The 17,857-nt window shown below is 43.6% G+C and overlaps 1 protein-coding gene across 2 annotated transcripts in view; it reads left to right on the top strand.

Annotated features, from left to right (window-relative positions):
* The window catches only part of LOC102463666 (leucine-rich repeat and calponin homology domain-containing protein 2), a 53,196-nt gene that overhangs the window by 19,939 nt on the left and 15,400 nt on the right, over positions 1 to 17,857 (top strand). For both annotated transcript variants that reach the window (XM_075916258.1, XM_075916257.1), the window contains 3 exons: positions 11,396 to 11,440; positions 14,439 to 14,489; positions 16,056 to 16,113. In XM_075916258.1, coding sequence (XP_075772373.1) covers positions 11,396 to 11,440; positions 14,439 to 14,489; positions 16,056 to 16,113 — 154 coding nt within the window. The remainder of the gene's footprint in view (positions 1 to 11,395; positions 11,441 to 14,438; positions 14,490 to 16,055; positions 16,114 to 17,857) is intronic.

The following is a 17,857-nucleotide window of genomic DNA, read 5'->3' as shown; positions in this document are numbered from 1 at the left end:
CTAGTAGCACCTTAAAGACTAAATAGTTACAAGAAGCTGAGGGTAACCATTAGCACCTCCATTGTTTGGTTGATATCTGATTTGTGTTGTGGCCTGGTAATCACGACATATTCATAGACCGCCTTATTTTGGTCTATGAATATGATATTCGTTTTAGTTAAGTAATAGTTTTATGTTCTTCTATCTTTTAGTATTGATTTGAAATATGCTGTTAACACAAGGGGCCTACAGAATCCAGATTCTGTAAGATGGCTGATGGCAATAAGACAGAGCCGGCCCAAGGTATGGGCTGACCAGGCTACCGCCCGGGACACCCCATTGTAAGGGGCACCGTGCGGGGCTGCCGGTCCGCACGCTTGGGGGTGGGGCTGGCCCTACATTAAGATATAAGTGGGGAACAATATGCTTTGTGCTTATAATTTTCCATAAAGGGGTGAAGCAAGAGTCTGCTGTCAGGGCAAGTTTTATTTTTTGAGCCTTACCCGGAATTTATGGTATAAATCTGGTAGCATGGCAGTTATGGGTGTTTCATCTCTTGGCGCAATTCAAACAGATGAAACCTTGTTAACCTTAGTTTCCGTATAGTTGCCCACCTTTTATGTGTGGTATAGGGGCAGCATCCAAGAAAGCCATCTGGCACCCATAATGAATATTCATTAGATACCCAGAGATTTCTTTCAATTAAAGGTGGTACCCTCAGAAATCTTGGGGTGTTAAGCCCTGTTATGGAAAAAGGGTGGTATATCCGGTATGCTTTGGTGCCCAAAAAGGTATTTAGGCCAAGGGGTTTAAAGAGAACGAAGCTGCAATCTGATACTTCGCGGAAAGAAAGCAATCCGTCCTGGGTCATGTAAATACAAGGTTAGAGAAACTTAGAACTTATTTCTATTCCTCTCTTTTGTAACGGCTTCTTTCCCTTTTTCTTGTTTAAGTCTGCTTATAGGAATCCTACCAACACTTGCTCCCAGGTCTCCAGGGGATGGGAAGCCACCCTTCTCCATTCAATCTTGGGATCCTTGTGTGTGTAGGAATTATTATTATTACTATTATTATCGTTACTTTTGTATACTTAGATAAGTTTGGGATTAATTGTGTTAATGAAATCTTGGGAAGGAATTCAAGTGATTTGTGTTCTTGCTGTAGTGTTTGCTGTGGTGATCATAATCATTATTCCACTAGCAATAAAACTGTTTTCTATTTCATTCCCTGAGTTGAGGTGTGGTTGTTGTCCATTGCCTGTTGACCCTCAAGAGGAGGAGCCTTGTGGTTCCACAGAATTGTAATCTGAGAGAGAGGATGAACTTAGATCTACTCTGATCAGATTGGCGAGCCTTATCCATCCAAAATTTCACAAAACTCTTTCACAGGCTACAGAGTCCATTAATTTTTTCCCATGGAGACTGTCCAATTTGGCCAGTATACATGGCAGTGGGGGCATTGCTGGCATTTGATGGCATAGATCACATTAATGAATGTGCAGTTAAATGAGCCTCTGATTTGGTGGCTGCTATGGTTGGGTCCAGTGATGAAATCGCTGGTGTAGATGTGCGGGCAAAGTTGGCACTGGGGCTGATTGCAGGGATGGGTTCCTGGATGCTTATGATGTAGCTTGTTGTGTGGTTATTGGAAAGAATTTGTTTGAGGTTAGGGGGTTGTCTAGAAGTGAAGATTGGCCTTTCCCCCAAGGCCTCTGAGAGTAAGGGGTCATTTTCCAGCATAGGTTGTAGATCATTGATAATGCTTTGGAGGGGTTTAAGTTGTGGACTGTAGGTGATAAGTGGAATTCTGTTTTCTCCTCTTGGTCTGTCTTGAAGTAGTTCATGTCTGGGTACCTTTTTGGCTCTATAGCTATAGGTTGAACCTCTCTCGTCTGGCACCCTCGGGACCAGACCAGTTCCAAACGAGAGAGTTTTCTGGACCATGGGAGGTCAGTGTTTTCTAGCAGCATGATAACACTTGCACTGCCTACTGTGCTTTTAGGGGTACATTAGAGCTAAATAACAGCATGGAACACTGAGAGCCAGGACTGGTGGCTGTAAAAAGAAACTTTACGGGGCCATGGGAGACTTGGCCACATCCATGGAAAGTGGACATCTTGCTAACTAAAATCATTCTAGACAACAGAGGTTTCTGGATGAGAGAGGTTCAGCCTGTACTGTTTTCTGTATAAACAAGCTGGGAGAGGCATGGTGCATTCCCCTATGTATAAAAGTGGTCAACTTACACAACTTTTGGTATTTACAGAAACATGTCACTATCAGCCATGTACCTCCTGGGCACTGAGAATTTGGGGAGGATAGCTTATGCAGGAATTTTGCCGCCAGTGATGAGTGGGAATTACACAATTCAGTAGTAAACAGCATCCCCACTCAGAGGGGAACACCTGCTTGAGACCTCTTTGCCTTTCAAGGAAACAGGCAGTGCAACATATACTGCTCTGGGGACCACAAGGTCAGTGTCCTAGAGATGATGACCTCCTCTTGCCTTGGACAGATCACTTCAGCTGAGCCTTCTACCTTGTCCCGTTACTACCATAGGTTCTACTGATGATTCAACTAGACAAAGCAGAACTCATCCTCATTACTCCCAGAGAACTCAGACAGGTCTGATTTCCTGGCCTCCCACACGACATCCTGTTGACCCAGAAAAATGGACGTCAGGCATCACAGCCCCAGTGCTGTTCATCTCATGGCTTGGAATATGGATGTACATTGAGCCTAGTGTGTTCCTGCACTGAAGCTGAGCAAAGCATTCCTAATAACGATCAAAAAATCTTCACGCAGAAATGTTACCTAGCCAAGCTGAAACATTTCTGTCTGAACCCAGCAAAACCATACATTTAAAAGAACTCCACTTACAGCAAGGCAAGTAATTTCCCTTGCATAACTTAGATGTGTTTGTCATGCTGCAGCTGTCTGCCTTTATTCTCAAAAATCTAGAGCGAAAATAAGAATATTGCTTGAAATTCTACTGTGGTTTTTCCCTACAATCCCTGAGAAAGTTAACTATGTTCCTAGAAGCGCATCTGACAGTTTACAACAACAAAGCTACATGACCACATCCCTCCTTCCACTATATTTTAAATTTCATCACCCAATTAGTCAATACGACACCTTTTTAGAGATGCTTTTAATTCTTGAAGAAAAGCCGAAGACATTCACTTACCTCATTCAAACAAATTAAATTCATTATCGTATTGGTGAAGGTGAGATTATCACCAGTGATTGCTGTTACCATTGAGAGGCATACTTCTGATTGCCAGCACGATCAGTGGCCAGATAAGACCCCAGTTCTGAGATGTGTGTTGGGAACTGTAGTTTCAGTCATGCGGTGTTGAGTCATGAATGATTTATCTAAAATAAATAGTCATGTATACTGACAGCAAAAATTATGATGTGGTTAATGTGGTTGGCAGAAGCATTGAAGGAATGAGTGCAATATTTTATATTTAAGCTTTCCTGCTTTGTGGTGAGAAAAAGTAGACAAGCATTAAAGCGACGAAGAAAGCTGCAAGAGACTATGGGTTTTAATAGCTGCCCAAATGTCTGTTGGAAATAGTTTGCTGTATAATTCTTCCAAAACTGCCACAGACTAAAGAGACTATCTTAAAGATGCAAATCAGTTTGCAGTAAGGGACATCGCAGAGTAGGAAAAATGTATCTGAAGTAAGGCCTTGCAAATATACTCTCCCATTACCCTCACATCATAAATACATTGAGAACAATAAGGATAGGGAACTGTTTCCTAGTATTAGCATGCCTCTCATTGTGGTGCTTAGACTAAAGCCTTGTCTACAGCTAAACCAGTTATATCTTCTAGAAAGGACTTTTGCTATTAGAGCGTATAGCAGTTTTGTGAGCAAAATAAACATACAGCCAAAAGCACTTCTTTAATGCTGTAGCTGTCTGTAAATATCTTAGTTCCAGTGATATGAAAGCCTGTTAATCCAGCCTGTCTTATTTTGCTATACCAGAGAAAGCTAGGTTAGCCATGCACATTACTTTTGAATTTGTGCTCAACTTACACATCCCCATGCTTTCATACCGTGATCTGTGCCTATTTGTCCTGTTCTCTGCGCATGTAGTTGATTCCATTCTGTCTACTTGATTATCCTGATATGTCTTCTCACATGATTTCATTATCATAGAACACTAGAACTGGAAGGGATCTCGAGAGATCGAGTCCAGTCCCCTGCCCTCACAGCAGGACCCAGCATGGTCTAGGCCAGTGGTCCCCAACCTTTTGAGGTTGTCGGGCGCCAGGGGGCAGGGACACTTGCGCACCCGGGGGCGCCCCCCCCCCCCAGCCGCATACCTGGGGCCGGGCCCCCCCCCCATAGCCACGCGCCCGGGGCCGGGGCCCCCTCCAAGGGCCGTGCGCCATGTGCCCGGGGGGGACCATGGGTCTAGGCAATCCCTGATAGATGTCTGTCTAACCAGCTCTTAAATATCTCCAGAGATGGAGATTCCACAACCTCCCTAGGCAACTTATACCAGAGTTTAACCACCCTGACGTTTAGGAAACTTTTCCTAATGTCCAACCTAAACCTCCCTTGCTGCAGTTTAAGCCCATTGCTTCTTGTCCTGTCCTCAGAGGCCAAGGAGAACAATTTTTCTCTCTCCTCCTCCTTTTAGCACCCTTTTAGATACCTGAAAATCGCTATCATGTCCCCTCTATCTTTTCCTTTCCAAACTAAACAAGCCCAGATCTTTCAGTCTTCCTTCATAGGCCATGTTCTCTAGACCTTTAATCATTCTCGTTGCTCTTCTCTGGACCCGCTCCAGTTTCTCCACATCTTCCTTGAAATGTGGTGCCCAGAACTGGACACAATACTCCAACTGAGGCCTAATCAGCACAGAGCAGAGCGGAAGAATGACTTCTCATGTCTTGCTCACAACACTCCTGTTAATGCAGCCCAGAATCATGTTTGTGCGCTCTTTTTTTGCAACAGCGTCACACTGTTAGCATTGTGTGTGTGCTAAAGAGTGTGGCAGGTAACAGCTGATCAACACACATCAAGCTTTGGAGTTCAGGTCTGGGCTGCCTCAGACAGTGCTGGGTCTAGGTTTGCGTGCCAGAACTAAGAACAGGGATGCTATCTCCTGTTTCCATAGGACCTGGTCCTCATTCAATGCACAGGATGGACCTTGTGGGGATGAACCCGGTTATCTAGTGAAGAGGCTGTTGTCTGTACGTCCCATGCTTCATTTGTTTCAGAAGTTGAGAGGTGTATATTGAATGAGGCAGACACTTGCACAAATAATGTGGCAGTTGAATTCATAATTAAGGCAGTTGAATTCTGCTCTTTAAAATGTAATGGTTACCGGCCTTTGACTAAAGGATGTCTAGTTACATATAATGATACTTTATCGTGGGCTAGGATCATTTTCAATATCAAGTACCTCTCTTCAGCCCCAGGGTGTTCTTAAAGGTAGTAATGAGGATGTTGGCTGCGTGTGTGTTCTTTCAGTGTGCTGTCCAGGCTCTGTGCAGATGGCATGTACAGCAAACCTCAGTAGATCTGCCCAATAAGACCACAGCATTTGGCTCAGTAGCAAAGGCACATGGCCAGGATTATTGCCGATAAAGCACAATTCTAGCTCCCTGAATCAATGTCTACAGTTACACTAGCACATGATTGCCCATAACAATGGACCGGCTCAGTCAGTGGCGAGACTTTCCAGACAAAGGCACTTCCTCTAAGATCCGTCTTTACACACCTCCAGAAGACTTACCCTGCATTGCTCAGGTCCTTAACTCAAATAAGTTGTTTTTCATTTTCTTCATTTAAATCATTATTCTGAGATGAAGGTGGGGAGGAGGGGTTCAGTCTGCAGGCTGCCTTGGGGAGAGAGGACAACCCCAGCCCTTAATCACCACAGTAGCTTGGGGCCAGGTGAGAAGCACCTCTCCATGGTCGCTGCAGCTCCAGCGGGCACAGCCAGGTAGGGGTTCATGTCTTCCAGTTAGGGGACAGACAGGCAAACAGACCAACTCTCTGAAATATATAGAAGTTCCCCATCTCTGGGCTCTCTCCCTCCCTCCCCCTGTGGTCATTGTACAGTATAACTCTCTCCTACCAGACCCCTCCCTTCCCATTTTATGAAAAACAATCTAATTCCATTCCAGGCACATCCCATTGCCTTGGTGCAACCAAACCTTTACCTTGCTTTAAAATATTAGAGGAAACTGCATACCACATTTGGAAGTCCTATCTTCTCCATTTAGGAAGAGTTCTTGAACAAACGTACTCATGGACGGACAGACACTGTCGTGTGGTTTGATTTATTTTAGATCTAAGAAAAACCAGGACACTCCAGGGCTACTTTCTCACTTTCTTATTTATTGCAAGCTTTAAGCAGTTAATACAGTTGTTTAAGTTTTACAAGCCTTAGAAACAATTACCATAGAAGTAAAAGCTTAAATATTATACATTCTAAAGCAACTAATAAAAGCAAATGCAAAGTAATGCAAAAGCAGTTAATAGAAGATCTACTATAATACAGTCATAAAGCCTAGTTCACTCACACTTCAGCCGTATGCTACCTGCAGTACCAGGCAGGAGGTCCTGGTTCCTTTTCTTCCCACACAATGGCAATGTCATGCTCTGGGTTGCTGGTGTGAAGGGTCTGTTACTTCTAGTTGCATCCAGCAGGACCTGTGGGTCAGTCCTGCCCATTCCCTCCCTTCGATTGTTCTTACTAAGCCCAATTTATAGCAAAGCCAGACTTGGTCATTCTAATATATTTACCAATTGATTATGTATTGTTGGATACATAAAATGCCCAATACCCCTCTTTGGGGTACATCCCGCTACTCAGGATGTTACTTAAAACTGTGCGTGGTTGACAGTTTCATGGCTGCATCTGTACTTTTTGCTTATCAGAAACAGAAGTACCAGTACAAGGTGCTTGTTGTGTGTTCTTGACGTGGTCATGCGTTCCATGCTTAATCTGCATTTGTTATTGAAAACATTCCTTCCTCACAGCTTCTCCCTCCCACACCATGCCTGTGTGCTATGTGCACCAGACTTGAGACAGGCCTGAGTGTTGCTTTTAGGGATCCGCGCTCTGGACAAGGCAGACATCACCAGTTATTGCCAGGGCAGGGTAGTCTAGGCCCCCCTGCAGACACACCCACATCTCAGTGGTGGCAGATGGCTGAATGAGGAGCAATGGTCTCAAGCTGCTGTGGGGAAGATCCAGGTTGGATATTAGGAAAACTATTTCCCTTGAAGGGTGGTGAAGCACTGGGATGGGTTCCCTAGGGAGGGGTGGAATCTCCATCCCTAGAGATTTTGAAGTTCCAGTTTGACAAAGCCCTGGCTGGGATGATTGAGTTGGGGTCCTGCTTTGGGCAGGGGGCTGGACTCGACCTCCGAAGGTCTCTGCCCGCCCTGGGGTTCTATGATTCTGGGGTGGGGGGTTGTACCCTTGCATCATCTTTTGGGGGGGAGTGTTAATACCATACTTGGTATTGGGGTGTTCTGGTGCCGTCCCTCTGGAATGTGCTTATGTAAATGTCCTGTGTTTAGCATTTCGTAGGACTGTGCATGGTTTTGCAATACCAGCCCTGTTTGTGCCAGAGTCTGTGAGGCCACACACAGGCAAAGCTTGACCTTTGCTAACTGTGTTTTATATTTGTAACGCTTGGCCTCTGCTTTTGTTCAAGTCTAAGGCCTCATAATGAGTCTCTGATGCAAGACCTCTTGCCTCAGGGTCTATTTCTACTATAAGTGGCAGTGGCTGCTTATCTTCAGCAAGAAGCAATGTAGTCTTCCTGTGTCTGAAAAGCCAAGGTCCAGTCTCACAAACCAGTATTAATTTCAATCCAGACAGCTCTTTCTTCCAGAACCGGCACTCCAGGTAAATGTAAAGGTATCCAAATTAGCCCACTTCAGTTCTGATGCCTTGTCAAGTGTAAATAAGAGTCATTTACAGATCATGCGTCTTGCATGTTTTAGATCAGACCCTTTCCCTGTACTCCAAAGCTATAAAATTATGGAATTGCTGTATAGCTGGCCAGATTCAGATCTCAGCTGCTTTCCTGGAATCCAAACCTATTGCTCAGCAGTGGCTCCTTCCAGGACTACAAATGGGAGTTGGACTCTCAAATCCTTCATGGAATATCCCAGAGGTGGGGGCTGCTTCTTATGGACCTGTACACCACATCCACCAACAAGAAGTTCCCATTGGAAGCAAGACTGAAGGGAAAAACAACTGAGGAGAGTTGCAAGTATTTCAAAGGGATGTTGTTAAGGGCCCAAAAGCAAACAATTCCGCTGTGTAGGAAAGATAGAAAATATGGCAAAAGACCAGCTTGGCTTAACAAGGAGATCTTGCATGATCTCAAAATAAAAAAGGAGTCTCATAAAAAATGGAAACTAGGACAAATAACAAAGGATGAATATAGGCAAGCAACACGGGAATGCAGGGGCAAGATTAGAAAGGCAAAGGCACAAAATGAGATCAAACTAGCTACAGGCATAAAGGGAAACAAGTTGTTGTTAACGGTTCTAAATCCTGCTGGAAAGGGATAACAAGTGGAGTTCCGCAAGGGTCTGTTTTGGGACCCGTACTGTTCAATATCTTCATCAATGATGTAGATATTGGGATAGAGAGTACGCTTATTAAGTCTGCAGATGATACCAAACTGGGTGGGGTTGCAACTTCTTTGGAGGATAGGGACATAATTCAAAATGACCGTAGCAAGTTAGAGAAATGGTCAGAGGTAAACAGGATGAGGTTTAATAAAGAGAAATGCAAAGTGCTCCACTTAGGAAGGAACAATCAGTTCCATACATACAAGATGGGAAGCGACTGTCTAGGAAGGAGCATGGCGGAAAGGGATCTAGGGGTCATAGTGGACCAGAAGTTGAATATGAGTCAACAGTGTGATGCTGCTGCAAAAAAAGCAAATATGATTCTAGGTTGTATCAACAGGTGTGTTGTAAGCAAAACTCGTGAAGTCATTCTGCCGCTCTACTCTGCACTAGTTAGGCCTCAGCTGGAGCACTGTGTCCAGTTCTGGGTGCCACATTTCAAGAAAGATGTGGAGAAATTGGAAAGGGTATAGAGAAGAGCGACAAGAATGATTAAAGGTTTAGAGAACATGACCTATGAAGCCAGGCTTCATGAACTGGGCTTGTTTAGTTTGGAAAAAAGAAGATTAAGGGGGGACATGATAGCGGTTTTCAAATATCTAAAAGGGTGTCACAAGGAGGAAGGTGAAAATTTGTTCCTCTTGGTTTCTGAGGACAGGACAAGGAGTAATGGGCTTAAAGTGCAGCAGGGGAGATTTAGATTGGACATTAGGAAAAAATTCCTAACTGTCAGGGTGGTCAAATATTGGAATAAATTGCCAAGGGAGGTGGTGGAATCTCCCTCTCTGGAGATATTTAAGAACAGGTTAGATAGACATCTGTCAGGGATGGTGTAGACGGAGCTTGGTCCTGCCTTGAGGGCGGGGGACTGGACTCGATGACCTCTCGAGGTCCCTTCCAGTCCTATGATTCTATGATTATTTTCCTGAAGAGGATGTCTGAGTCACCTTCTTTGGAAGACACCTTTCTGCTTCATTGAGCAGAAGACCCGTTCTACATATTCACTCCAAAACTATTAATTGTAAGGGTGATGAGGCAGAACAAGGCCAGGGTTACCAGCCGAAGCACAGATGTTATCTTTACCTGCTTCCCTTTTGAGTCTGACTGGCACTCAAGCTTACAGCAGTCCCAGGATGCAGCTCTTGTGCTTCACCCCAGCCTAGAAGTCCTCCGTCTCTTAGATGGGGCATGGGATTAGGCTCCAGCAGCTCGACAGTAGACTGCATAATATTAAAGAGGAAGGCGCTAACGCTAATAACTTCAGAAAAGGAAGAAGTTCAACCACTGGTGTCACAGCCACTGCCTTTTGCCTTTATTTAGTCCTCCCTCTGTCATCTGTTATCTGCTGGATTAAAAAAATCAGGCTTATCAATCAGCTCTGTTAAAATTCATCTCACTGCAATACCAGCTGTTCATTCTCCACCATTGTTGTGCATCTGATGTCCTTGAGATTTATTCAGGGTCTGGGGAATCTTTACCCACAGGTTAAGAATCTTGCTCAGTCTTCAAATCTCAACTGGGTACTTGGGTACCTTATGGGACCTCCATTTAATCTGTGGTGACCTGCTCCTTGCTTCACTTACTAGGAAAGTTCATCTTCATAGATATCTATCACATCAGTCCGAAAGCTAGAGAAATCAGAGCCTTCTTGGTAGACTCCTGCATTATTCAAGGGCAAGGTCTCTGTGTGACTGCACCCAAAGATCTTATCGGAAGTGCTGCTGAACTTCCATTTTAAGCAGTCTTAACCAGTGTTTTTTCCCTAAACCACATGCATCTCCGCTGATTTCCCTTTATATGTTAGCAGTATGATGGAGGTTATCTTTTTATATGGATAAGAATATCTAATTTTGGCAGCCACCTAGACTCTCTAATGCATGATCTCTTAGTGGATGGGTCTCTGGCTAGTTTAGTGCTGGCTATGATGCAGCTGGTGCTTTGTCCCCCTACAGGACTATAGCGCACTACAAGATCACAAGCAGCTCCACAGCATAACTCAGAAATATTCCAGTTGAGAGATGCAGAGGTGCCACCTTTCTTCTAAACCCTACGCTGTCAGGTCTGCTGCAGCGCTTGGTGCTCTTGTACTGTCTGTGGCCTGGGACTTGATTCCAGAGGTCGCTCACTCCGTCTCATGGAGCATGCTGCTCCGGAGTCAACGGACACAAAGTACCCATAAGGATAGTACTCAAAGAAGTAAAGCTGTGCAGTAACTGGTGTCCTTCGAGATGTGTGTTCCTACGGGGGCTTCACTACTGCCTTCCTTCCCCATTGCTTCAGGTTGTTTTGCTTGAATGTGCAGTTTTCCCCTGCAGCCCTGTGTGCCCTCAGAGTGTGGCATGAGATTGAACCGTCTATGATCAGGCCAAATGGATACTATTGATGGAAAATCTCTGATGAGGACATATGCACCTGCTGTGGCGCACCTTAAGGGAGGGACAGCTCAAGGAACCAGGTATTGCACAGGGTGAGAAAACATTTGCTTCTACTTCAGTAGCATTGCTTGCCTTCAGATGACTTTTCGAGTACTAAGTAGCTTTGCAGCAGCTCTGTGACAGAGGTTAGCATTAGAGATGGACAGAGGTAAGTAACATGAGCTGCTGAGGAGCATGTCAGGAGTCAGTGGCCATCAGGACTAGAAACTACTAGCTCCAGTCCCGAGCTCTTCACCATTTAATAATGCTTACTGAATGCTGCCTGTGCATCTGTCAGTTGGTCTCTCCTAGGGTCCATCTGAGACACATAAAACTCGTGTGTCCTGTTTGAAAAATAAAATTTGTTTCTGTTTTGCAGTATAAGTCTTCCAGAAAGTGTTCGAGTGGAAATGAAAATGATGAGGTGAGACATGCTGGCGGGTGGTAAATACTTCAGAAAACTCAGTATTTATCTGTGTTATTGCATCACCTAGGATCCCAGCCACAGGCGGGGTCACGCTGTGGTTGGTGTGCTGCAAACATTCCAGCCTAAGTTCAAAGAGACCGTGATTGCATGCAGACCGATGGGTGCACAAAGGAACAATGAGGCAATGGAGTATGTGCAGGATTTGTACACATTAGTAATAGTCCAGATATTAAATGGAACAACAGTGATCTGTAGCCTGCTATATACACACACATACTGTACACAGTTATAGGTGCTTTGGATGAAGTGTCAAAAATTAATCACTATTCATTGCAGTGCTGAACAATAATAGACTATAATTTATTTAAATATTTTGGATGTTTTCTAAATTTTCAAAGGTATATATTTACACATATGTGTAACAATACAAAATGCCCAGTGCTCACTTGATATTTATTTTTTATTATGAACACTTGCACTGTAAAAAAACAGAAGAAATACAGTTTATCTGACCGGTCCCGAACCAGGGAATCTTCCAGACCAGGGGAGATCACTGCCGGCCCGGCCCCTCTGTTGCTGCCAGCTACAGGGCTGGGCCAGCATTGACCAAGCAGGGACTGGGGAGGGGACATTCGGGGAAGAGAGGGGGTGGTTGCAGAGCCTCATAGCTGGGGGCCAGGTGTGCAGACCCGCAGGAGTGCACCGATACCTGTGGCTGGCGGGCTGAGTCCTGGCCCCCTATACTGTGTCATCATCTGAGACTGTTATAACATGAAATATATGGCAGAATGCAGGAACAACAGAGCAGCAGGCTTACTATTCTTCAAGGAGTCCAGTCAAAAATTTAATTAATACTTTTTTTAATGAGCATGAAGTGGAAGCATTTCTCCTGGAATGGTGGCCCAAGCATGTAGGATCATATGAATGTTTAGCATACCTGGCATGTAAATACTTGGTAATGCCAGCCACAGAAGTGATATGCAAACACTTGTACTCATTTTCAGGTGCCGTTGTAAATAAGAAGCCAGAAGTATTATTTCCTGTAAATGTGAGAAACTTGTTTGTATTAGCGACTGGTCTAGACGGCACTTGGTCCTGCCTGAGGGCAGGGGACTGGACTCAATGACCTCTCGAGGTCCTTTCCAGTTCTAGTGTTCTGTGACTGGCTCAACAAGAAGTAAGTCTAAGACAGGCCTGCACAACTCGGAAACTGGCGAGGGCCATAATACTCCAAAGAAAACAGCTGCGGGGCACAAGGGTAGGTTTGGGGAGGGAGGGGTGATACTTTATTAAGAATTTTTCAATTAAATCGGGCCTGCCTAACATACGGCTCCCAATGCCCTTACCCTCTCCTCTCCCAGCATCACCCTGTCCCCCTCCCACTGACACCTCCCCTCCTGCCCTTTTCCTCATTGTCTCCACTTGGCCCCCTGGCATTTGTCTCTCTTGCACCCTGCCCCTTGGTGCCTTCCCCTTTCTCCTGACCTGCCCCCCTCCCCTCAGCACAAGCCCCTTCCCCTCCCCTACCTGGCTTCTGCCTTCCAGTTTAAGGGGCTGCCGGAGCCTTTTTGAATCCAGTGGTCGCCAGCCATGACGTCACGCCGCCACATCTGCCGGCGTCCCACCCTCTGACTCGCGCCCCGCCTCCTCGCACTGGAGCTGCGTGGAGGCAGCCCGGTGGTGAGAATCGCTGCACTTCCTCCTCCCTGGCAGCGCTCGTCTCCTCCGCCTGGCCGGCGGATTGGATGGGGCCGCGATGCCAGTAGTCGTCACAGGCCGCACAGTGAGGCCTGGTCTAAGAGGACTTGTAGGCTCTTGTTTTACATTGTTTTGGTTTTGAGTGCAGTTATTTAACAAAAAAAATTACATTTGAAAGTTACGCTACATTACTTGCATGAGGTGAATTAAAAGTACTGTTTGCTTTGTTTATCATTTTACAGTGCAAATATCTGTAATAGATATATTGAGCATTGTACTCTTTGTATTCTGTGTTCTAATGGAAAGCAATATATTTTAAAATATAGAAAAACATCCACAATATTTAATAAATTTCAATTGGTGTTTGTTTAATTTTGCAGTTAATCACATTTAATTTTGAGTTAATCACATGACTTGTCTGTGATTGGCAGCTCAAGATAATACCTAATGCATTCATGTTTAGCATTTGAATGTCTGGAATACAGTAACTAAACCGTTAACATTATTTTTTATATTCCTTTTTTTACCCCCATTTTTTGGTCTTGTTTTTCATTTCATTTTCAATATTTAAAGCAAAACCACTGGCAAACCATTATGTTGTCCGTTACCTTTCCATCTGCAAGGTCGGGGTTGCTGAAATATTCTTCCTTCACCATTGTCTTTTAACAATATGGTAACACACAAAACAGTTCTTTGGATTATTATAGGAGTTACCAGTTCAGCTCAAGTGTGAATGAAAAGATTAATATCTAATTAAAATCTGGAGAAGAATTGTATAGTGTAGAAAAAGCTGGATTTGAAAGAAAGATCCATTGACAACTTGCATTTTATTTTTGTGACCATCTTTAAGGAAATCTACACTAGTTCCAGTCTTTTTAGATAACCAAAATACTATTTCTAGATAAAGGTGTGTACTCTGAGACTTTAAAAAAAAAAAAAAAAATTTACAACTAAATGAAAGGGGCTATATTTTAAAATAACATTAGCTTGAAAATGAAATAAATCGCAATGTATTTAATCAAGGATAGATTTAAACAATGTCCTGTGTATTGAGGTGTTAAAAATGTTTTACAATAGAAAAAACTCATTGTCAAATTATTGCTGTTATACATGTATGGAGTTTAGCTGAGTTTCAGTTTTCTTCATTTAGTCACTACCACATTGCCTGACACACACTTGAGGAAAAAATGTTGCGTGGGTCATGTGTCTTTTGTATGCGTTTTCATAATTTCATGTTAATACCCAGTTAGAATCATAATTTTCATTTTATAATTTCATCTCTTTGATTTCTTTTTAGCAAGACAGTGATAATACTAATGTGTCCCCACAGTCTCCTGTTTCATTTGAGGTACAAGTTTGTGTTTTGTTTTTTCTTTCAGTGAATGTTTGCTGTGTGTGCTAATTTGTTTTCATTGTGGTTCATTGTGTAAAAAATGCGTAGCCCTTGGCCAAATCAGAAAATGTTAATCAATGAGCTTTGCTTTGAAAGAGGAATTGAAATGTATGCACTTGTGCAATAACGTAAAAGCAGAATTAAATAGGAACCAATGACAGATTTCTTGTTAATTCCCTTAACTTGTCCTGCCTCCACTACCATCATGTCTGTCTTTCCCTCTCTGGTTTTTTTAAAGGTTGATCTATAAGAAAGAAGCATTTATTTTCTGCCTATCTTACTCTAGCAGACGAAAATAGCTACCGAAGAGAGAAATCAAAGCTGCCGTATTGAACAGAGCGTCAGTCCAGGCTGACCTACAAGTGTAGTTCGTCAGAGTGTTAGAAATAAGTTCTAGGTTTAGGAGCCCATCAAGTCCACAAAGAAGCCAGAGTTGTGAAAGGCCCCCCTCTAGAGAAGGGGTTTTACCCCCACAGTCCTGACTGCCTTATGCATTTTTTGCCCTGGCAGTGTGCTTCTCTGGCTGCCTGAGGCCTAAGACGAAAATGCTTTGTGGCTTGACCAGGATGTTTGACAGTGTCAGTTGCATTACAGTAGAGACTCAGGAAGTTAGTCCTGAAGGTGCTGCAGATCTACTTGTTTTTTTAAAGTTACAGACTAACACAGCTACACTTCTGAGAGCAGGAAGAAGAGACACCCAATGAAGCCAAAGCTTTCCATTCACTGTCAGATAGAGGTCATGATGCTGTGGATGTCTCCTGTAGACAGTGGAGGATTTCAAGCTTAGTAGGGATCTGAAGCACATTAGGGGACGGAGGAGTTGGAGTCTCCTTTCGCCACCTTTAGGGAGGGAAGACACCATTGTTCCAGCTTCTGAAAGAAATTTCTTCTTCAAAACAGAAAGATAGTCCCTCTTGGATTCATTCCACTCATCCCTCTGTGCTCCCATGGGTGTTCACACTAGATCATGATCTGCACTGTCAGAGCAAGGGAGAGACAGACTTGGAGTAGTAGCACTCTACCTGCAAACAGCTCAGCTCACAATTACCTACCTATCCTGTCCTTTCCCATTGTTCTTTACGTGGTTCTGGCCTTGCTTCTACACACACGAGGCACCAAGTTAATGAACATTGGCTTTTATAAAGATTTAGTTAAATTGATGCTTGCCTTTATGTGGCTACACTTCATGTGTGTGTCCATGCAGAGGCGTACACTGGTTTAAACTGATTTAAAAACAGATTTGAGTTAAACTTGTACCCTTTTTGTGCTTGGAAGAGCTTTTGTCTTTCTCTCCTCTGTGGATAACAAGGCTTCCTTTGCTGCTTTCTTATTACAATGTTTTCCACACCGTTATAGCTTTTCAAACTAGTTAAAGCAGATTCTCCTGTCTTGTAAAGAGGATCAAAATGGATGTTGTGTTGTCATGGAAACAAAAGTTTATGGTGTGAAACCTATTTTTTTTTAATTTCACCTAAAATTGGAGAAAATTGCAGAAAACCCAATTTATTCTCTCTCTGACAGGATTATGAAAGGGCAGACGGTAACTCTCATGCTCCGTTTGGCCTCAAACCTAGGTCAGGTAAGGTGGTTTTCTCTAATATAGTATGCCACAACCAATCTTGCTTCCACATTGGAGCTTGAAGATAAGGATGGCAGAGATGTGATACTGGGACTCTGTGCAACAAATAGAAGGGGAGAGGCACTGCCCAGGACAGTGTCCATAGTTGACCTATGGCAAATACCCAGTTTGGAGGGGCATGCTTAGCTGCTCTGCCGAGCTCATAACTGCATGGTCCCTAAGCTTCATACTGATTTCTAGAGCCCTGTTAGGATACAAAATTTGTATCTGCATCTGATCTGCAAACACGGTCTGAATATTCACATACAGGTATCCATGCATGTAAAGCGGCTGTCTGTGGATGTGTGAGGTTCTATTGATTTGTCTTTTGTTTCTTTGGCTACCCTCTGCAGCAATGCTGAGGGAGTAGAGGGAGACAATGCAGAACCGCCACTTGTAATCAAGGGCTGGGAGTTTCACTGAGAGGCAGGTTATTGTCAAATGCCTATAATCGTTTGGCTCAGCACATTAGGTTGGTTTGTCCTTCGTACTTCCAGACAGCTGCTAACTCCCCTTAGAAAGATTGTGCCATATTTGAAACAGACCTTAATTTTCTGAACTCTAGGAAGCAAGTTTGCAAATATTTTTAGTTAGTGTTTTTTTCTGAGGATTGCATCAGTCTTATGCATGTTCTAGATTAAGCATTTAAAGTATAGCTGTGAAATGCCACCTTGGCCATACAATGAGGAATTTCACGTGAACATCTGGGAGTTTCTGAGCTCATTGGGAAAAGCTTGCCTTACCTCTTTACAATATCGATTCAGGTCGACATTTTGCTGTCTTATCTTATTGTTCTTTGTTAATATTAGTTTGTAAATACTCAGTACCAACCTGCACCCTTCAGTTGGACATTTAGTGTCTTTGTGGCCAGTTCATTCTCTAATGTGTAGTGCATTATAAAGAGAGGAAGTTTTAAAGAAGTTTAGGCTTTGGGTATTTCTATAGATTTGGTTGCTAAGATACGAATATACATTTTTTAGGTGTAACATGCATGTCATAAAATGTCCAGAAGCAGTCTTGGCATTAGGAATAAGTTACATAAAATACCTATTATTGGAGATGTCTAGATTATTTCCTGCTAAACCAAAAAAAAAATAATAATTTACAATATTCAAAATATTATGGAAATTTTCCACGTTAAATACTGTAAAGGTGTTGGTATTTGCAAGCATGAGGAAAATTAAATAGTCACCTATACTTTTTTCCCCACCGTGTAAAGTGATAAACCAAATGCAGGCTAGAATATTTAATGATATTCTTTCCCTTTCAGCAGTGCAGCATTAAGAAGTTTGGTCAGTCAGAAAATTCATATTCCAATTCAGGTGGGCAAGAGGCGGCCAGTGGGCTGATTCTGGCCCACCAAGTCACCGGATCCAGCCCATGGCCACCTCACCAAGACCCTTAAGCATAGAGCAACTCAGAGTTTTAACAGCTGGCTGCTCTGTCCTGATGCTGGAGAAGGAGGGGGATAGCTCTGTGTTCTGGCCCTCTCTCCCAGCAAAATCTCTCTGTTCTCATTGGCTAGTTTCTGGCCAATAGGAGCTGAGAAATGTTGCTAGGGTCAGAGGCAGCATGTGAAGCCTGCCTCGGTCCTCCCGCTCCCCCATGCCTAGAGCAGACACATATGGAACAGCCAGCTGACCAGCCTGGAACTTCAGCAGACATGCAGAGAGCCTGCCCCAGGTTCCTGCAGGGCTGCTGGCTG

Source organism: Pelodiscus sinensis, unplaced genomic scaffold, assembly GCF_049634645.1.
Source record: "Pelodiscus sinensis isolate JC-2024 unplaced genomic scaffold, ASM4963464v1 ctg53, whole genome shotgun sequence".
NCBI classification, from domain to species: Eukaryota; Metazoa; Chordata; order Testudines; family Trionychidae; genus Pelodiscus; species Pelodiscus sinensis.
This window is presented reverse-complemented; position numbering and strand designations above follow the sequence as displayed.